At 42.0% G+C, this 17236-nt stretch overlaps 1 protein-coding gene across 6 annotated transcripts in view; it reads left to right on the top strand.

Annotated features, from left to right (window-relative positions):
• Nucleotides 1-15742, top strand: part of SERPINE2 (serpin family E member 2) — a 57428-nt gene extending 41686 nt beyond the window's left edge. For 3 of the 6 annotated variants that reach the window (XM_075761015.1, XM_075761014.1, XM_075761011.1), the window contains exons 2-10: nucleotides 5288-5562; nucleotides 6747-6866; nucleotides 8020-8247; nucleotides 9320-9517; nucleotides 12053-12251; nucleotides 12400-12500; nucleotides 13521-13607; nucleotides 14149-14232; nucleotides 15059-15742. In XM_075761015.1, the coding sequence (XP_075617130.1) occupies nucleotides 5307-5562; nucleotides 6747-6866; nucleotides 8020-8247; nucleotides 9320-9517; nucleotides 12053-12251; nucleotides 12400-12500; nucleotides 13521-13607; nucleotides 14149-14232; nucleotides 15059-15096 (1311 nt within the window). In that variant the 5' untranslated portion in view covers nucleotides 5288-5306 and the 3' untranslated portion in view covers nucleotides 15097-15742. The remainder of the gene's footprint in view (nucleotides 1-5287; nucleotides 5563-6746; nucleotides 6867-8019; nucleotides 8248-9319; nucleotides 9518-12052; nucleotides 12252-12399; nucleotides 12501-13520; nucleotides 13608-14148; nucleotides 14233-15058) is intronic. The other 3 variants (XM_075761016.1, XM_075761013.1, XM_075761012.1) reach the window with 2 other exon arrangements.
• The last annotated feature ends 1494 nt before the right edge of the window (nucleotides 15743-17236 follow it).

The following is a 17236-nucleotide window of genomic DNA, read 5'->3' as shown; positions in this document are numbered from 1 at the left end:
TGCAACCAGAGTGGCCTCATTGCTTTGGAGAAACAATTGCTGTGTGCTCAGCCAGCTCCTTAAATGACTATTAACAAGTTGGAGTATTTATTCAGTCCTGCTGGAGAGAGTTAGTTAAATGCCTGAAGTGAAACTACTTTCTTTGAGCTCACATGTCAGTTGAAATAAGACTTTTAAATTAGTAGCACAGATGGCACTGACAAGGAAACATCAACATCTCAAACTTGGAGAAGTCCCTGAATGTTTGTCCCAGGCTGAGTTTCTCTGGGCACACAGGCTGCCCAGTGCCTGCCAGGTGGGCTCAGGGGCTCTGAGCTTTTTGGGCTCGATACAGTGAGACCAGCAATGCTGCAAGATGCTGTTTAGATGTGCTTGGTGCTGGTTTGGTTATAGCTGTTCACAGAAGTGAAGTCTGGTGTCTAAACTTCCTTATGTTTGATATGTCTTTAAAGAAACTGTAGAATCCATCTTGCAGCTGCAAGAATGAGCCTTTTGGGTCATATCTGATTGCTGTTGAAGTCAGGCTTCAAAATAAACACTTGGAGGTGTCTCATAGGATACTAACATACATACAGTACTTAGTGCAGTTGGTACAGATATCTAAAAATCCAAGTACAGTTCACTGTTTCTTTCTCAGTTCACTTCAAAGTGTTCTTCAGGCTCTCTGGGACAGGTCTTTTTTTTCAAACTTACATTTTAAATGTGGGTATTTTTCCAGCTCGTGTTTTTTGCCTCTGATCTTGAACCAAACTAACTTTTCCTCTCGGGAAGAGTGCAGCAGCTCAGGCTGGCTCTCTGAAAACGAAGTCCTTCCGAAGCTAGTCCTTTCCTGTAGGAGGATATCCACGCTCAGCAACTTTTTGTGCCTGGGGCTGAAGACGTAGCTTCTCCCTGCTCCACCAAATGCCTTTCTAGATCCAGATCAAACAGTCCATATCAATGTAACTTTGCTTTTGTAGCAAGCAGGCCAAAAGCATCATGTCGTCTTCATTGACACAAATACTGCCATAATAATTTTGGCCAAAAACTTAAGCTGTGCATTATGTGGGCGATCTGAATAGCTGAGCATAGTGAGAGTTGAGTGTGCTGCCTAGTATATGTGAGGGTAAGTGTTTGCAACACTGGCTAGTGGCTGAGGTCATCCGGAGATTGGTAGCCTGAAGACATTTCATCATCTGTCATCAAACAATGCAAAATTACCAGTGCAGATGTAACACGCTGTGGTGTTCCTCTCCTGCCTTCCCCAGAGCTCTGTGCCCAACTAGACTATTTGTCTAACAATACACAGGGGCTTAAACTTAGGCTCTACAGATAGGTATGGGTAGTAACTAATTTAGGATGGTGTACAGACTTGTGGTATAGTGCCGCTCAGTGAGGCAGGTGGAATATTGGAGCTTTCGGTACGCTTGCTGCGGGACAAGGCACCTCTTACAACTCCTTGCGTGATGCTGTTATCTGTTTTGTTCAGAAACTTTTGTGTTAGTGTTAAGAACTGGATATGCATAGCAAACTATATTCGTTTGCTGGTTTTTATTATTCTCTAGATGCATTTCATTGGGTCAGTGTCAGTATTTCGGTTGCCTGTTCAGAAGTTTAAGTTGTGGGATGTTGTCCTTCCTTTAAGTTCTCAGTCTAAGAAGTGGGCAGCCTACCTTGAAGAGGGATTTTTCTTTAGTTCAGCATCTTTCAAAAGCCCACACTTATGTAAATGAATTTGCCTATATACCTTCCTCCTCCTCAGTTAATTTTGTAAAAATATAAAGGTCATAAGGAAAGAAATGCCTAGCTTGTATTTTTGTTTGGCTTTCTGAAGCATTAGATTAAAATTTAACTATCACTAAGTTTTTAGCTTCAGTGTTATGAAAGCTTGTTGAAAGCTTGTTGGTATTCTGTATAGCAGGTCAACTGTTTTTCAACCTACACATCTTACATCCTTTTGGATTTTTTTCTCCTTGCACTGTACTTAAGCTGTTTCTTTTTTTCAGGATATGCAAATGTACTTCATATTACTGAACAGCAGAGAAGTTGAATATACTGAAACCTATGCCAGAAACATTAATAATATGAATGTCACTTCTACTCAAAGATAAAGTTAGCTCCTCAGTTAGCTGGTTAACCTATACAACGGGTATGACAGGACTGAGAAGTAACTGCTCTGTTACTATTGCTGAAAAGCAGTTTTACACTTTTCCTGTGCTAACATTGCTGCACAATGTTGTTTCACTTCTTGAATAGGTATCTGCTAGAGATTGTGCTCCAAAAGGGAGACCAACCTGCCTTAATGGCATAGCAGGAGGGAGAGGTTAGGTGAGCATGGAGACCTCTGGGGAAACCAGGTGCAGGAGGTAATAGTTTTTCCTTGAAACAAAAAAAAAAAAAAAAAAAAAACCAAAATCCTGCAGCAGTGGTGTTGGGAGCAGAGCTGGGTTGTTTTGACAAGGCTTTGCACATGTGTCATGGGGAAAATGCAAGGCTGTTGGTAGCTGTCACCAATGAAGTAGAAAACTTGGGACTTGCAATATATTGTGGTAAAGGCAAAGAAGAGAAATGTCTGACTTCAGTTAGGCTTGCACAGATGCAGTACATAAATGACCATGAAACATTTTATCTGGTTTCACGGAAGTGTCACTCCTGTCTTTGTCCTCATAATATACTTCTGGCAATGTGATGTGTCAAGGGTAGATGTGCTCAAAATAGCCCGATAGCTTCTGGTTTGCTGGCTGGATCAGGTGGAGTTGCCTCAATCAAAAGCGGGGTTTTCAAATTACAGCTCAAATTGTGTGCTCTGTGATTGCGTTGTCTGTCACTGTCCTTGGTCTCCATCACTACATGGGATGGGCTGTATTGCACCAACATTAACTGTTTGCTTACTTGTAAGTGCGTCTACTAAGAATCTCTAATAGTTGTGGGTTTGGGGTTTTTTTGCCAAGGTACTAGGTAAAGGTAAAAGTATGATTAGTACTTGGATTAAGAATTTTTGTTTAAAGTGCCCCTTGATCTATGGGTAGGAAGAAGAGATGGTCACCAAACGACCAAAAAACCCCCTTAAACCCAAACCATAGCTTCTCTTGGAGTGGCAAGCCACACTTGCCCCCTGCAAGGCAGCATTGCCTTTGGTGTAGAGCGGCGGCCTGGGAGAGAGGGAAGCCTTCCCCCTAAGAACAAAACTAGAGATTTCAGGTTGTTTGCTTGTGCTGGTATCAAAGAACACTTAATATTCCTTAACACTTTTAGCAAATAAAAGTACAAGCTCACTTTCCCTGTCGGGCTGGCCCTCCCCACGACCGCTTCCTGCAGTACCCAGTGGTGCAGGAGGCAGGACAAATCTAGGAAGGGACTTGCGTAACCTCCTTCAGGTCAGATGGCGTTTGGGTTTTCCTCCTGTGGGTCTCTGCTGCAGCTGCCCAAATCAGCCTAGTTTTCAGACTGGGCTTGAGTAGTGCCAGCTGATGGCTGGTCTGGAGCTCCTTTGGAAGGGATTGTATGTACTGCAGTGACTTCAAAACTGCTTGAGGGATTAGTAGGTTGATGGGAAAGACTTAATTAGTGGGCGGGCTGTTAACCTGCTTTGTAGGACAGTGTTTTCACTTTTTCTTGCATAACTTAGATCAGTCCAACAGGTTCCTCTGGTCACAGCTATACTAACAGTTGGGTTGGGGGGAGAAAGATTCTCAACTCCTGTTCTATCTCATGTTCAGCATTTGGTTTATTTAGTGCTGCAATGGCAAACTTTGACAAAGCCAATTCTGTTCCCTGAAATGGTGTAGAAGAAAGTGGAAATGCTGTATTTGTTACTTTCAAGTGTTTTAGCACAGTTAAAGTACATGCTATTAAAAGATGATTAAATGAATCTGTACAAACACCAGCTGGTTTTCTGGTGATCAAGTGCTCCAGCATGGTTTGAACTTGGCAGCGTAGGTAGGCTGTGCAATGGCAGAGCTCCTGGGTGCAGTACGCCCTTTTGTGTGAGTGGGAGACGGCTGTGAATAACGCCCCAGCCGAAACGCGCTCCCGCCCGCACGCTGCGTCTCTGCTGGCCTCCGGCTCGGGGGCTGATGGAGCCAGCATTGCTGAGCAGAGGGCCCGAGTGGAGGAGACACCTGTTTTGGGGGTTTGCATGTGGTATGCAAATGACATTTTAATCAGTTGTATATCTTCTGCAGCCCGATCAGCCTTCGGTGAACTAGCTGACTGCTCAGTGTCTCTGAGAGCCTAACACCTAAGCGTGCTCTTGGGGCTCCACAGTCAGCTCAATGGGGAGCAGGCTTGCTTGTTGGTCTCAAAATAGAAGTTGGGACTCTTGAACTGTGCAACTGAAATGTCTTAAAATGAAAATGTTGTGGTTAAACTTCTCAAAGGTGAGAGCAGGGAACCTAATTTCATGAAACAGGAGATTATTGCGTGACTGTTCCTCTAAGTACCTGTTTGCCCTAACAAAAAAGGGATTGAATACACTTCCATGAGGAGGAAATACAGCCTAGTAGTTACAGTAGCCAGTGTTTAAGACTTGGGCTTGGTTCTCTAATCTGTTCTGAGAGGTCATGAACAAACTGTTGCTGCTGCTTGTGCCATAGTTCCTAGGAGGTCATGGGTGTAACGATACTGAGTTCTGTTAGGTGCTAGATCTGCAGATGAAGACTGACCCATTTTGAATGTGACCTTCCTTCTGTACTCATTAGCTGCTGAATTTTCTTAAATGGAAAAGTATGGGCTAAGATCCAAACTGAACCTTGCATTTTGAAATCTAAAAGCCACCTTCTGTATTCCCATCATGGAAAATGCCAGTTATGCAGCTAACTTATTATTCTAGGCAGGTGTAAATTCCCACAACAGAAGGTCTGTTTGCATATGTATACATGCTTCTGTTCACTGCAGAAAATGATTGTATAAAATGTACATCATATCTTAGTGGGCGAGGACCATACCACAAGGCTTCTTAGCACTAATTTATCCTAAAGGGCAGTTTAAATAGAATGCCAAGGCTCCATTTAATTGAAACACAAAACTAACTGGTGTGTGGTGGGAGGTAGTCTCCCAACTTGGTGGCTTTTGTCCTGTTGTATAGTCACTGATATCTAGCTGTTTTGTGGTTATCTCTGCTTTTGGAAACCTCTAGACCTAAAATACTGGTAGCAGTAAAATGCAGGTGTGAGTCCCATTGCCAGAGCTCTGTGAACAGTGCGGGGAGCATGTGCAAGACTTGCCTGCTTTTTAGGTAAATAAGAATTTAAGTTGAAAATAAAAATGCTGTACTTATGACTTAACTTTCTCCTCTTGTTCTCTTAAGGTATCTCCAACCAGAAATCATGAACTGGCACTTCCCACTTCTCTTTGTTCTTGGGACTTTAACATCTGTATGTTCCCAGTTCAGTTTTTATCCTTTGGAGGAACTTAGCTCTGATGTTGGGATCCAGGTCTTCAATCAGATAGTGAAAGCTAAGCCTCAGGACAATGTTGTTGTTTCTCCTCATGGGATTGCATCAGTCCTGGGGGTGTTGCAGCTGGGTGCTGATGGCAAGACAAAGAAGCAGCTGACAACTATGATGAGATACAGCGTAAATGGTCAGTGATTCCTAAGGTGGTTTTGGGTGTTTTGTTAGAATCTTCATGCTGTTTGAGATGGCTTTCAAAGTGTGGTAGATTGCATCATACACCAATTAACTCTGTTTACCAAAGCACAAAATGGACACGCTTGAAGGTAATTGGCAATTTGGGTATGGACATGTACATGTATACTTGAACTGGCTTATAAGCAGCTTTAACGACTTCAGGGCCCTGGCTGGAACTGCCTTTGTCCTTGCAAAATTGATTTTTCAGAACAGTGTGGATGGCAGTCCCGTGCCAGCACTATGCAGGAAGTCTGCAGTACTCCATTTCAAGGCTGTACTGAACAGTCCTTAATGTGCCACTCCTTAGATAACAGGGCAAGAGAATATTTCTTGTTGTCACATTGAAAGCAATGCAAGCTCTAACCATGCAATTGATACTTGCACTTTGATGCTCTTCAGTTTTGTTCATTTGTGTTTTCTGCTGTCAAGATCCCTGAATCTGTAGTTCTGGTAGTGCCCTCTTGTAACAGCCATTTCTGCTTGTCTCTGACACCGCATGCATCTGTGTGTGTATTCCTCTGCCGATGTCTGCCCCTTGAGAGGGTGTAGGCTGAAGGTTCTTGCTGCTTTACTTTGCATGCTGAGTATTTTTGTGAGTGTTTGCCAGGAAGACTTAACAATTTAGTGCCAGCATTCTGCCTTCCAGGAATAGGGAACACTTCAAGAGGTAAGTGCACATTTAAATCTTGAGCAGTATTATCATATAACTCGTTGTCCTGTCTTCATTTGCTTTGCTGTTTTGGTTCTGGGTTTAAAGTACAGCAAAATGATTTATCAGCTTGAGATCTAAATGTTGTAGATTGAAATCTCTTCATGGGATAATCAACTTTAAGAACATTGGAATGCTCAAAATATAAGTACTTGCAAAAATTTTGAAGTGTTAGATCAACTGGTTTTATTCGGCCTGCAGACTTTCTAATTCTAATTGAGACACAGAGGTTCTCAAACTCCTTAGAAGGTAGCCAGTACCTTGTTACAGGGCCGTGTTATGGGATGCTACCTAGGTCTTTGCACAGATCTCTGCTCTTGTTCATGATTGCCTTACAGTCCTTTGGCAACTACAGTAACTGCTTCTTTGGAAAGGTAATAGTTGGGAAGTATTTAATTTATCTTTAGCTGTCTTTTAATGCAATTTAGCAGCTGGAAGCAAAGAGGAGAGCCAGCATCATGAGACCAGCCAGCTCTCCCCGGACCACCAGAAAGTGCTCCGTGGACCACCAGTGGTCCACAGAATACAGTTTGAGAACCTCTGTTATGGTATGTTCTCCAAAAGAATTTGCCCATAATACTGGAGAGTGAACATGTAGCAATTCATACAAATGGGACTGCTAAAGCATTCATGATACATGAAACAGCAAAGCCATCTGAGGCTTTTTCTTATATGCAGCTAAGAGAATAACTCTCAACTAATTTATTCCCTTTATATCTTATCTCAAGCTTGTCTACATAAGGAAGCATTCTGGAAATGTTTCTGCCTAAATTGTATTGGGAAACAGAGGGAGCCCGTTAATAGCTGCTGTAAAAACAGCCACCCAAGGATCCTGTTCAGTAGAAGGTTGAACATGAAGTTGCTTGCCTGGCAATAGCTTCCCTGTGTAGACAAGCACTCATTCATAAGCCATAACAACAGGGAGAACTGGGTATGGTGAACATAGCAGTTCTTCTGTGCTGCCATATGCCTTCTCTCACATACAGCGAAGGAGCTAGCAAGCACTCCATACGAGCTGCTTTCAGGTCCTAAGGATCTTTACTGTAAGCACTGGAACCTGCTGCTTTCCCTTTTTCCTTTTTTAAAGGCCAGCTCACATGTTAAGGCATTGACTTCTGCTTGTAGCTGATTTAGGCCAGGACCTAGTCTTAAACTAAGACTTGACTTGAACCTTATTGTAGAAATATTGACAGCTTCCTTTATTCTCTAGTAAATGGAAAGGAAGGATGGTGAGAAACCAACTTTTGCTTTGCATTCTGGGGTTCAAGACTACCTGCAGACCTCTTGGCTCTGAGTGAGCAGGCTGAGCCCTTGACTCTGTCACTGTCACAGAACTGACAGGTGACCTGGGCTTACATGACATGAAATACATTTTGGAACAGTCCGCTCTGTGGAAGAGTGTGGTTAGTAGCTCCATGCTAGGGCTTGAACCTCAATATTATCCCCAGCACTGTTGGCAGCATCCTGAGCAGACAGCTAGAGGGGCAGCAGGCTTCAGTGAAGGTTGTGGTTTTACCAAGAAACAGTAGTGTTCTTCAGATGAGAGATGAGAAATGGGTATTTTGGAAGGCCTCTCAGAATGCCTGCTTTGGTCTCCTTTTCTAGTCCAGCACTTAATGTCTGACCTTTCATGTCATTAATAGTTGCATATAAAGTTTGTTCATCATCTTATTCTAAATTAAACTTGTTCTTTCCAACTAGGAGTTGGTAAAGCGTTAAAGAAGATAAACAGGCTCATAGTCTCAAAAAAGAATAAAGACATTGTTACAATTGCTAATGCAGTCTTTGCAAAGAGTGGCTTTAAAATGGAAGTGCCTTTTGTTACAAGGAACAAAGAGGTGTTTCAGTGCAGTGTCAAGAGCGTGGACTTTGAGGACCCAAATGCAGCATGTGATTCCATCAACCAGTGGGTGAAAAATGAAACAAGGGGTGAGTATGGGCAAGTGCTTTTTGTGCATGGCAGGGTGCTGTCCAAGACATCTTGGATTCAGATGGAAATACTGGGGAAAGGTGGAGAGGCAGAAAAAGCTTTGCCTTGCAGCTGAAAACCATCTTTAAGCTGGTGTTAGTGTGATGTTTTGGAGCTGGTGGGGCGGGAATCTGCAGTCTCACTGCCCCAGCAGATGTGCCTGTCTGGTGACCTTGAGGGATGTGTAGTGTGTGTGTCCATCTGCCCATGGGATCAGGGGAGCTTCTACTGTTCTTTGCCTTCATACAACAGGTGAGAAATCCAAGCAGAGTTCTATTGGAGCTATGCTTTATCAAACATAATAGATGCTACCAAGCAACTCACATGTTTCTCAGTAAATCAGACTTGTGGAAAGCTGTAGAGCAGTTCAGCTTTTGCTTTTACTGCACTAAACTCTTGCAAGATATGGCCATGTTCTTAGGAGTCATGTTTAGTGGAGAATGTTTAATTAACCCTGCCTTGACAGAACTCGTCATGGTTCAAGCCTCTTGGTATCTAGCTGTCAAGCTTATATATGCTAAAGCCAGAGATCATGTTTGGCAACATACTCATAGTCTAGCTGAACTACGTGTTTGGTATCTCTGAGTTTAAAACCAGTGCCTCCTGGATGTGAGGACTGTGTTAATGATGTTGGATGTGGTATTTGTGAAATGAGGCTGTCAAATTCTTTCTCTACCACATCACCAGTTTTGCATAGCAATGTTGCTAGCAGTGTGTGAATGGGGAAGTGCTTCAGCCGGAACTATTACCACTGTGGCGTAGATGTCAATCTGCTCACATGCGGGAAAGGCTAAGGCCCTGTTAGTTGTAACACCACTGTATGGATTAGCAAGATATGTTTGCTTTATAATTATCCCAAAAGTTTACTTTTTGACAAAGAGTACTGTTGGGTTTATGGACCTCAAATGTATTGCCCCATGAGGAGTTGGCACACTTGCAGATCAAGAGGCCTCTAAAGTAATATGTGCTTCAGGTTCTTAAGGAACAGTTGGTCAGCATTGTGACAGCAGATACTCTCTTTATTTCTTCTAGGTATGATCGATCAGGTTGTAGCTCCAGATGATATCGATGGCACTCTCACCAGACTTGTTCTAGTAAATGCCGTGTATTTCAAGGGCTTGTGGAAATCACGATTCCGACCTGAAAATACAAAGAAACGTCCATTTTATGGAGCTGATGGGAAGACCTACCAAGTTCCTATGCTGTCCCAATTATCTATCTTCCGCTGTGGTAAGCTCAGTAACTCCCGCTATCACCAACAATGGTTGTAAAACTTGCTCTTTTCCTTCAAATGGAAACCAGACTTTGCTGTACATGAGGGTTTTAATGGTATTGCTTATTGTAGCTGATGTAGGAGGATTTGTGTTACAGAAATGTCTCCTACTGCTGAGGTATGGATAAGCTTGCTGTGCAAGGTATTTAACAGTTGCTTAAGGCTGAATACTCTGTCAAAGTACTTGCCTTATCCTGTTGCCTTTAAAAAGGAAAACCTGAAGTACCCAAACTAAGAACTTTGCATGTTACTTAAGCTTTGCAGTAAGAATAATTCCGTATTTTTTTTAAGGGGTGAGAATAAAGGAAAACTACCAACAGAAACAGAACCCTGAGGTTTACCTGGTGATGAGCTGTATAGGAAAGAAAGATTGGAGTAGAATTGATCTATATTTTACTGTATAATAAAGAAATGGAACTTGCACAGTCCCCAGCCCTGTGGGAGCCAGAGGAGCACAGGGTTAGTATGTTGGCTGTATCTCTCAAGGTGTGAAGCTGCTCTTCAAATTCAAATTGAGTCACAAGTGAAAAGAAGTTCAGCAGGTTCAGCCAGACTTCCATCAGAGACTCCGAGCTGACATAGGCAGCTTGATGTGACTGACAATGTACTTCAGAGCTTCAGCGTTACAGCCCTTTTGGGATTTTATTGGTCAAAGTAAGATTGAAGCTCTGATCAAAGAACATCTTCTCTTGTGCTCTTCCAAGAAGAGAGCAGTGTTGCTTGAACTAGCTTCCATGTGTGCTAAACAGTCTGAGAAATAGGCCTGAGAATACAGCTTGCTATAAATCAAAAAACCAAGGCCCACTGTGCTTTTAAATGCCCAGTTTTACTGTCAGTAGTGCTCAACTAATATTAGATTTGTGTTAAAGCCAACAGCTGTGACTCTGTCCCAAACCCATGTATTAAAGCAGATGTAACGTGATATTTTAAGATGGTAATTGCTGAAAGGGTGAGTTGGAGGAGGTGGGGAAGCCTACTGCAGTGTATATACTATTCTGTGGGGTTTGAAAGCAGTTCATAACTTAAGACAGGCTTTAGCAAGACTGTTTTCTTAGAGGCTTTTGACTTTTCTGATGCTTGTTAAACTCCATTATGTTGGCCTACGTTTAAGCTAGAAAAACTATTGAGGCTAAAAACTATAGAGACTAGAAAGCAACAAGAGAAATACTGCAGAGTTAGGACTTGGTTTAGGTTGTGTATCTCTGAATATCCTAACGCAGGGCTTCTATCTTATTCATGCATGCAAAGGTATCTTTAAAAGTTTAAATTTTTTAAGCATCTTCATCTTCAGTCAACTCATGGGATTTAACTCCCCTCCTGTTTGATATGCCTCAGTAGCAATGATAGTAGCACACAGCAGATCAGGATAGTAGTGCTTCACTGTTGGGCAGCTGACCTTTTGTTACTGTCCTGTGGCTGACTTATGCAACTGGTATTGTGATCTGTAGGCCCTAGGCTGAGAACCACTGTCATAATAAAAGGAAATAATCAAACCGCCAAGCTTGACACAATCACTGCAAAATAAGTGCAATACTGCCAGTTTTCTAGCAATGTGAGCTCAGTCAAGGCAGGTTGCATGAGCCTGGCAACAAGATTAAATTTCTAATGAAGATGTCAATTTTCAGCTTGGGCTGACAAGTGCAGACTTACATGAAGAAAGTGGAAACATAATAAGATCTTATTGCTCTCCAAAATCTTTCCCAGAAACCCTGTCTGTAGTTAAACTGACAAGTTTTCACTTGAAACTCCTATATAAAGCATTTGCTTCCCAGTCATGTGCCAGAAATCCCTCAGTAACCAAAGGGAACTTGGAGAAGAGGGTTGCTCAAAGACAGTCTTCCCAGCGCTTGCTGTGACTCATGGAGGCGTTGCTATCTCACTCCTCATCTAATTGGCCTCCTGCTCTGCCTCGAAGTGCTGCTCTCCACTACCTTGAAGGACTTGAGACTGCTTCCTAATGAGATCCTTATTAAGCAAGAAAATGAAGTAAATGCAACAGACTACTTCACACAGGAGCTCTTCCAATAACTCTTGGAGAAAAGAACTTGTCTACAAGATCTCTTCAGTTTGGAAAGATAGTTTGCTGCTTTTTCTTGCTTTTTGTTTCTCAGTGCTCAGTTGGTTCTGGGACAGCTGAGATCTGAAGCAGAGATCCAGCTGATTCACAGACCTGGTGATTTCTAACATAGCTAGCTTGCCACTCTGGGCTGATGAGGTTTGTCTGGGAAACAGCATGCATATCAAACTCAAATGAGTATTTGCTTCATGGTGTCATTCTGACTGCTTTTTGTCAAACTAGCATCTGTACAGAGCCCATGCCACTCTTGAAGGGCTGCCTAGCAGGAAGGCAGGCAGTCTGTGACTTTTTTAGTCAGCTTTAAGATGTGGGCAAAGCTTTCCTAACAGACTCTTACAGCAGTAGGTGTCTAAAAGTAAAATAGAGACTTAAGGCTGTAAGAATTATGGCTCACTAGTTTTGTTTATTTTTTTAGGCACTACAAGTACTCCAAATGAGCTGTGGTACAATATCATTGAATTGCCATACCACGGTGAAATGATAAGCATGCTGATTGCTCTGCCTACTGAAAGCACAACGCCACTCTCTGCTATCATTCCCCACATCAGCACAAAAACAATAGGAAGCTGGATGACAACTATGGTAGCAAAGAGAGTGCAGGTTATTTTACCCAAGTAAGTACTTATATAACCCATTTTTCCTTCAGGGAGTGTTTTGGGGGTCATATACACGTATATCTCCTTTGATACAGGAGAAACAGAGTGTTTAAGGCAACTTTCCTGCATAATACTGATGCATTCTTTTTTTGTTTGTTCCAACTAGATTTACAGCAGTAGCAGAAACAGACTTAAAGGACCCTCTGAAAGCACTTGGTATTACAGATATGTTTGACCAGTCAAAGGCAAACTTTGCAAAAATAACAAGTAAGTTTTGGGCAATTTTTTTTTTAAATCCATGGTGGTCCTTTTTCATTGTTTCTGGCCCTGAATAAAGCACTGCTTTACCAATGCAGTTGTCTGTTTTGTCTTGAATAATGTTACCATGACATTGCAGCAAAGTTCTATTTTGTAGCCAGCCAAGCATGGCTACTGGTTGCTACTGAACACTGCAGTGGCTTTTTCCCCCTTGTCTTGCATTACAGCAGTAAATCATGTTGGTCAGCATCCTAAGATTTGATACTACAACCTGAGGGTCTCAAGCGTTGTCTAAAATCTATGGCAGGACTTCTAACAATACCATTCCTTAGACTGTAACAAATACTGCACCTGTAGTATTTAACTTTTCCCTGAAGTATGTATTTAATGACTTTCTTGAGCTGTAGGAAAGCTCAAGGACTAAATTCCCAGTTTAAGGGGCTGAACCAAACCAGAGCTGTAAATATTAGTATCTGAAAGTGGGGTGTAGACACTTTTTGAACTCATGGCTCTAAAATGTCATCTTATTTCTGTTCTGTTTTCATTAAACTCCTGATAAGCTTCTACAGAGAGATCTAACAAAAAAGTCTGTCTTGTGCTGGCTTAATTTGAAAACAAATCCCTGATTCATTGAAAGCAAGGTGTCTTGTCAAGTGCTTGTGCGCGCGCCCCCCCCCCCCCCGACATTGAGATAAATGGGAGTGTAACTTAAATTCAGATAGCATTTTTTCAGTCATTTGTTTAATTAAAACTAAAAATGCAAGTGAACACCTCTTAGACCATCAAATTAAAAAAACCTAATAAATGGGGAGGAGTAAGATAGGTTATTTACTTTTTTGTAATTACAAACCTAGTTACTGTACTCAAAGGTATTACCAGCAGTGTTCTTCACTGCAACTTCAGGATTTCAGCAGGATTGTAGCAGCTTTTATTATTCTTGGCCATGCTAGTGTAGCTGCTAGTTACAAGGTACTTCAGGACTCTTGCAGTTTGTTTTACTGAAAGTGCTGTTCTCCTTGGGTTTTTCAGGAACAGAAGGTCTTCATGTATCTCATGTTCTGCAAAAGACAAAAATTGAAGTTAGTGAAGATGGAACCAAAGCTTCTGCAGCAACAAGTAAGCAACTGTACTGATAACTGTCAGACTTGGGAAAACTATATTAGAAGGCTATATCACTAAGCAAAGATAGCCTGCTTTGAGACCATTGCAGGAATGTGCTCTGACTTCAGATCAGTTGTTGGATTTTGTGCAATACCTTGGGGAAAATCCCAACTTGTCAATATCGATCACACCATTGGTACACGCTAAGAAACAAACAAGCGTACTTCTAGAGAAATGTCTTCTGATAACACTTTGGCCACCTATGTAATGTTCCTGGTTATCCAGGTGGCAAAAAGGACTAAGCCACTACATCCTTTGTGTGACAACCCAAGACTTCCTTCTAGCTTTCTGTGGGTCTTGTGTTGTGTCTTTTTAATATGGTTCCTATAACCATAGGAATGTGACTTGTGCACCTTTAAATCTTCAAGTTGGTGGGTTTTGGGCCTTTATCTCTGTGCAAGCTTCTAGTATACACTGGGAAACTCCACTTTGATAGAGTATATAATGTGTTGTGGTATTTGCTTTGTCTAACTTTAAACCTTATCTTTCTTGCCAGCTGCAATTTTAATAGCCAGGTCATCCCCTCCTTGGTTCATAGTAGACAGGCCGTTTGTATTTTTCATCCGGCACAATCCTACAGGTAAGCAGCATTTGTATGTACTTTTTTGCTAAGAAGTTGAATATCGGCTATGCAGTAGAGATAAAAGAAGACTGGAGGTATTGAATAACTATTATTTTTTTAAAAAAATCCTGCAAGCATATCTTTATGCCTTTAATATTAGATTATTTTATTTGGAACACAATTCAGAACAGGAGAAAATAAGTATTGGCTACCAAGTTAAGAGAAACAAGCATGGCAGGTTCATGGGTGCAAAAGAACAGCCCTTAATACTCACAGCTTCCCTGAGTGCAGAGGAGATAACTCTGTTACTGGTAGTGAACTGGTGAATAGGACCCAGCTTTCTGATGGACAGTAAAATAGTGTGAGGGCAAAGGCTAGAGTAGGGGCTTTGGGGATCTAGGGTGTTGCCCCTGCCTGCTGTGAACAGAAGTGAGTGTTCAAACATAGCGATGATGGCTTCTTTGCAGTATAGGTTGTCTCTGCTAGAGCAGAGCTGTCCCAGTTCTTTTGAATAACTCATCTACTTCTTGCAGTGACATGTGGATGATAGATGTGCTAGTTAGTAGGGAACAAGCTGCAGCTGCCAGCAGCGGGGGACGAGCAGGCTCCTGGCAGTGGTCCCCATCCCGAGGCTCCACAGAGCATCAACAGAGCTGTGTGTCTCTAGAAATATGCGCTGGCCACCTATCCAAACATACGCTTCCCTGGGCTCACAAACTTGAGGGAGGCTAGACAAGACTGTGATGAGGTAGCTCAGCTGTGCTCTGTGGACTCTACGCTTTCATGGAAAAATTTAACTGTATTTACAGACTATGGTAATCCTTGTTTTCCTTTCATCCCTCAGGTACAATCTTGTTTATGGGACAAATAAACAAACCTTGAATGTGGAAAAGACTTTCTTCAAGAAGTAAACAGACTCATGTGACACACCCCTGTTCTGTTAAATATTTTGTACACTACTCTTTGACTTCACTCAAGAGCTAGTTTTAACCACTGACTAGGTTTTGAAACAGGAGTCGACGTAGTTCTGGCTTTGTGGGGAAAAGTACAGATTGAAAACTACAGTATCTCTTCAAAATGTCTAAAAGATTCTCTAAACTACTGAATGGTTACCTACGCTAACAAACTTTTGAGCTTTTTCTGTATCTACTAAAAACTTTATGTATGGCTTTTGTGAGAGGATTTTAACAAAGAATGATAAATGTTTCTATTAATGTTGGTTTCTTCTTGTGTGTGGAAAAGGTTTCATTTTGTAGATACCGCCTATCAAGATTACTTTTGGTTCTTGAGTATCTTGGTACCTGGATATTCTTGGTAGAAATAGATTAAAAGTTCTAGCAATTTTTATTTTATATAGTGCATGTATCACTGAGAGTTTTAAAACTAATGTGGTGTTAGATACACATCGCATTGTCCTGTCTTACTGTAATGTAAACTTGTCATTGCTAGTATACACTTTCTATTGGATTTAAATTTTATATTTGTTTTTGTACAAAGGAAAAAATAAAACTGCATTATGAACAGTCAATGTTGTGGATCATGGATGAGCTGATGGGTATTTGGGTCCAGAGCCCTGTGAAGTATTTGTTTGAGACTTCCTTCTAAGGGAGGTAAAAGAAGGGTGGTTTTGTGATTTTTATTTTTTTTTTCTATTGTTGTGTGGGTGGGTTTCTGCTGCTGACTACCTTTTCTGCTGAAGTCATTCTGCTGTGGATGAATTATCCATGGGTTCAGTATCTGTACAGCAAACTCTTTGTATTTACTGCTAAAACTGCCACGTGAGGACATTTCAGTGCACCTCTGGGGCCTTTCCTCCTGCTCTCTGTGGTAGAGGTTCTGTGCACATTTGCATGTCTTCAGCCCCTGCAGGACTCTCCTGAGTGCAGCAGTCTTCAAAAGAAAAGCAGTGAATCCCTTTGGTTTGTCACAGATGGTTCTTTGTTTGCAAGCATGTTGTACTGCTCCTGTGGCAACCGAGGGATTTGGATGGGGAAGGTAAGTCTTTGGTATTTGCTGCTTCTCTTGAGGGCACGTGCACAGTGAGGGGAGGCTGGGTGATGGTGTTCTGTGGGAGAAAAAAATCCTGCAGTGTTTGACAGGCTCAGCCCTGGTGTAAGTAGATGGCTGCTGCACAGGCTGGAGGATGAATGAGCGGTGACTGTCCTTGTCAGGTAAGGATACAAGTTGAAGTGAAAATGCTTCCAGCAGAAAATACCTGAATGTGTCCCTGATGGCCAGTCCTCACCCAGTACCAAACCCAGGATAATATAATATACCGCCACAGACAGCATACAGGGACTAACTTAGCGAGGGGAAAGAAGTAAGAGTAAAAGAAGTAAGAGTAAATAGCTCTGTAGAAAGAATCTCTAGCTCTAACTGCTGGCCTCTTTTCCTGCTTGAGTTGATTATTGTAAACATCAAGAATAAATCTGGCTAGCTGTCTTTTATGGGATGTATTGGCTGCCTACCACCAAGTCCTCCTAAGCTGGGAGAGAAGTGCTCCTGCTGTGTGCTTTCTTGTGGTGCTGCATACTGAGGGCTAGGTCTCCTGCACTCAACTCCAAGAAGGTGACTGGAGAAACGCGTGATATATTCTCTTCCTGTCTCTTAAGAGAAGATGAGCCATGCAGGCAGAAAAAACAAAGCATACACTTCTGTGACTGATGTAACTAAAGGTTCTGGTGCTGCGCAGGAAAGCTCTCCTGGCTAGCCTTGCCAGGGTTGCCTTCAACTTGTACCTCATGGAGGTAAGGAGCGAAAGTAATAACAGAATTGTTACTGAGTTTTGTACAGCTTGTACAATAGGCTTGTCTTGGGTCTAGCTTGGGTGTGGTTTCTCCTGCAAAAATAGAGAAATGTTGTTTCATAAAGCTATATAGCTAGGACCTGGGCTGTACATCAGAAGGCATGATGTATGTGAGAAGTGACTACTGGGGTGTAAGGTGCTGCCTTAAGGCTCTGGAGCAGCGTGGGATTGTATTTCAGAGTAACAGTATTGCTATTTTGATATCAAAACTAAATT

This window comes from Balearica regulorum, chromosome 9 (assembly GCF_011004875.1).
Source record: "Balearica regulorum gibbericeps isolate bBalReg1 chromosome 9, bBalReg1.pri, whole genome shotgun sequence".
In the NCBI taxonomy this organism is placed as follows: domain Eukaryota; kingdom Metazoa; phylum Chordata; class Aves; order Gruiformes; family Gruidae; genus Balearica; species Balearica regulorum.
The sequence above is the reverse complement of the archived record's forward strand: the minus strand, read 5'-3'. Positions and strand labels throughout refer to the sequence as shown.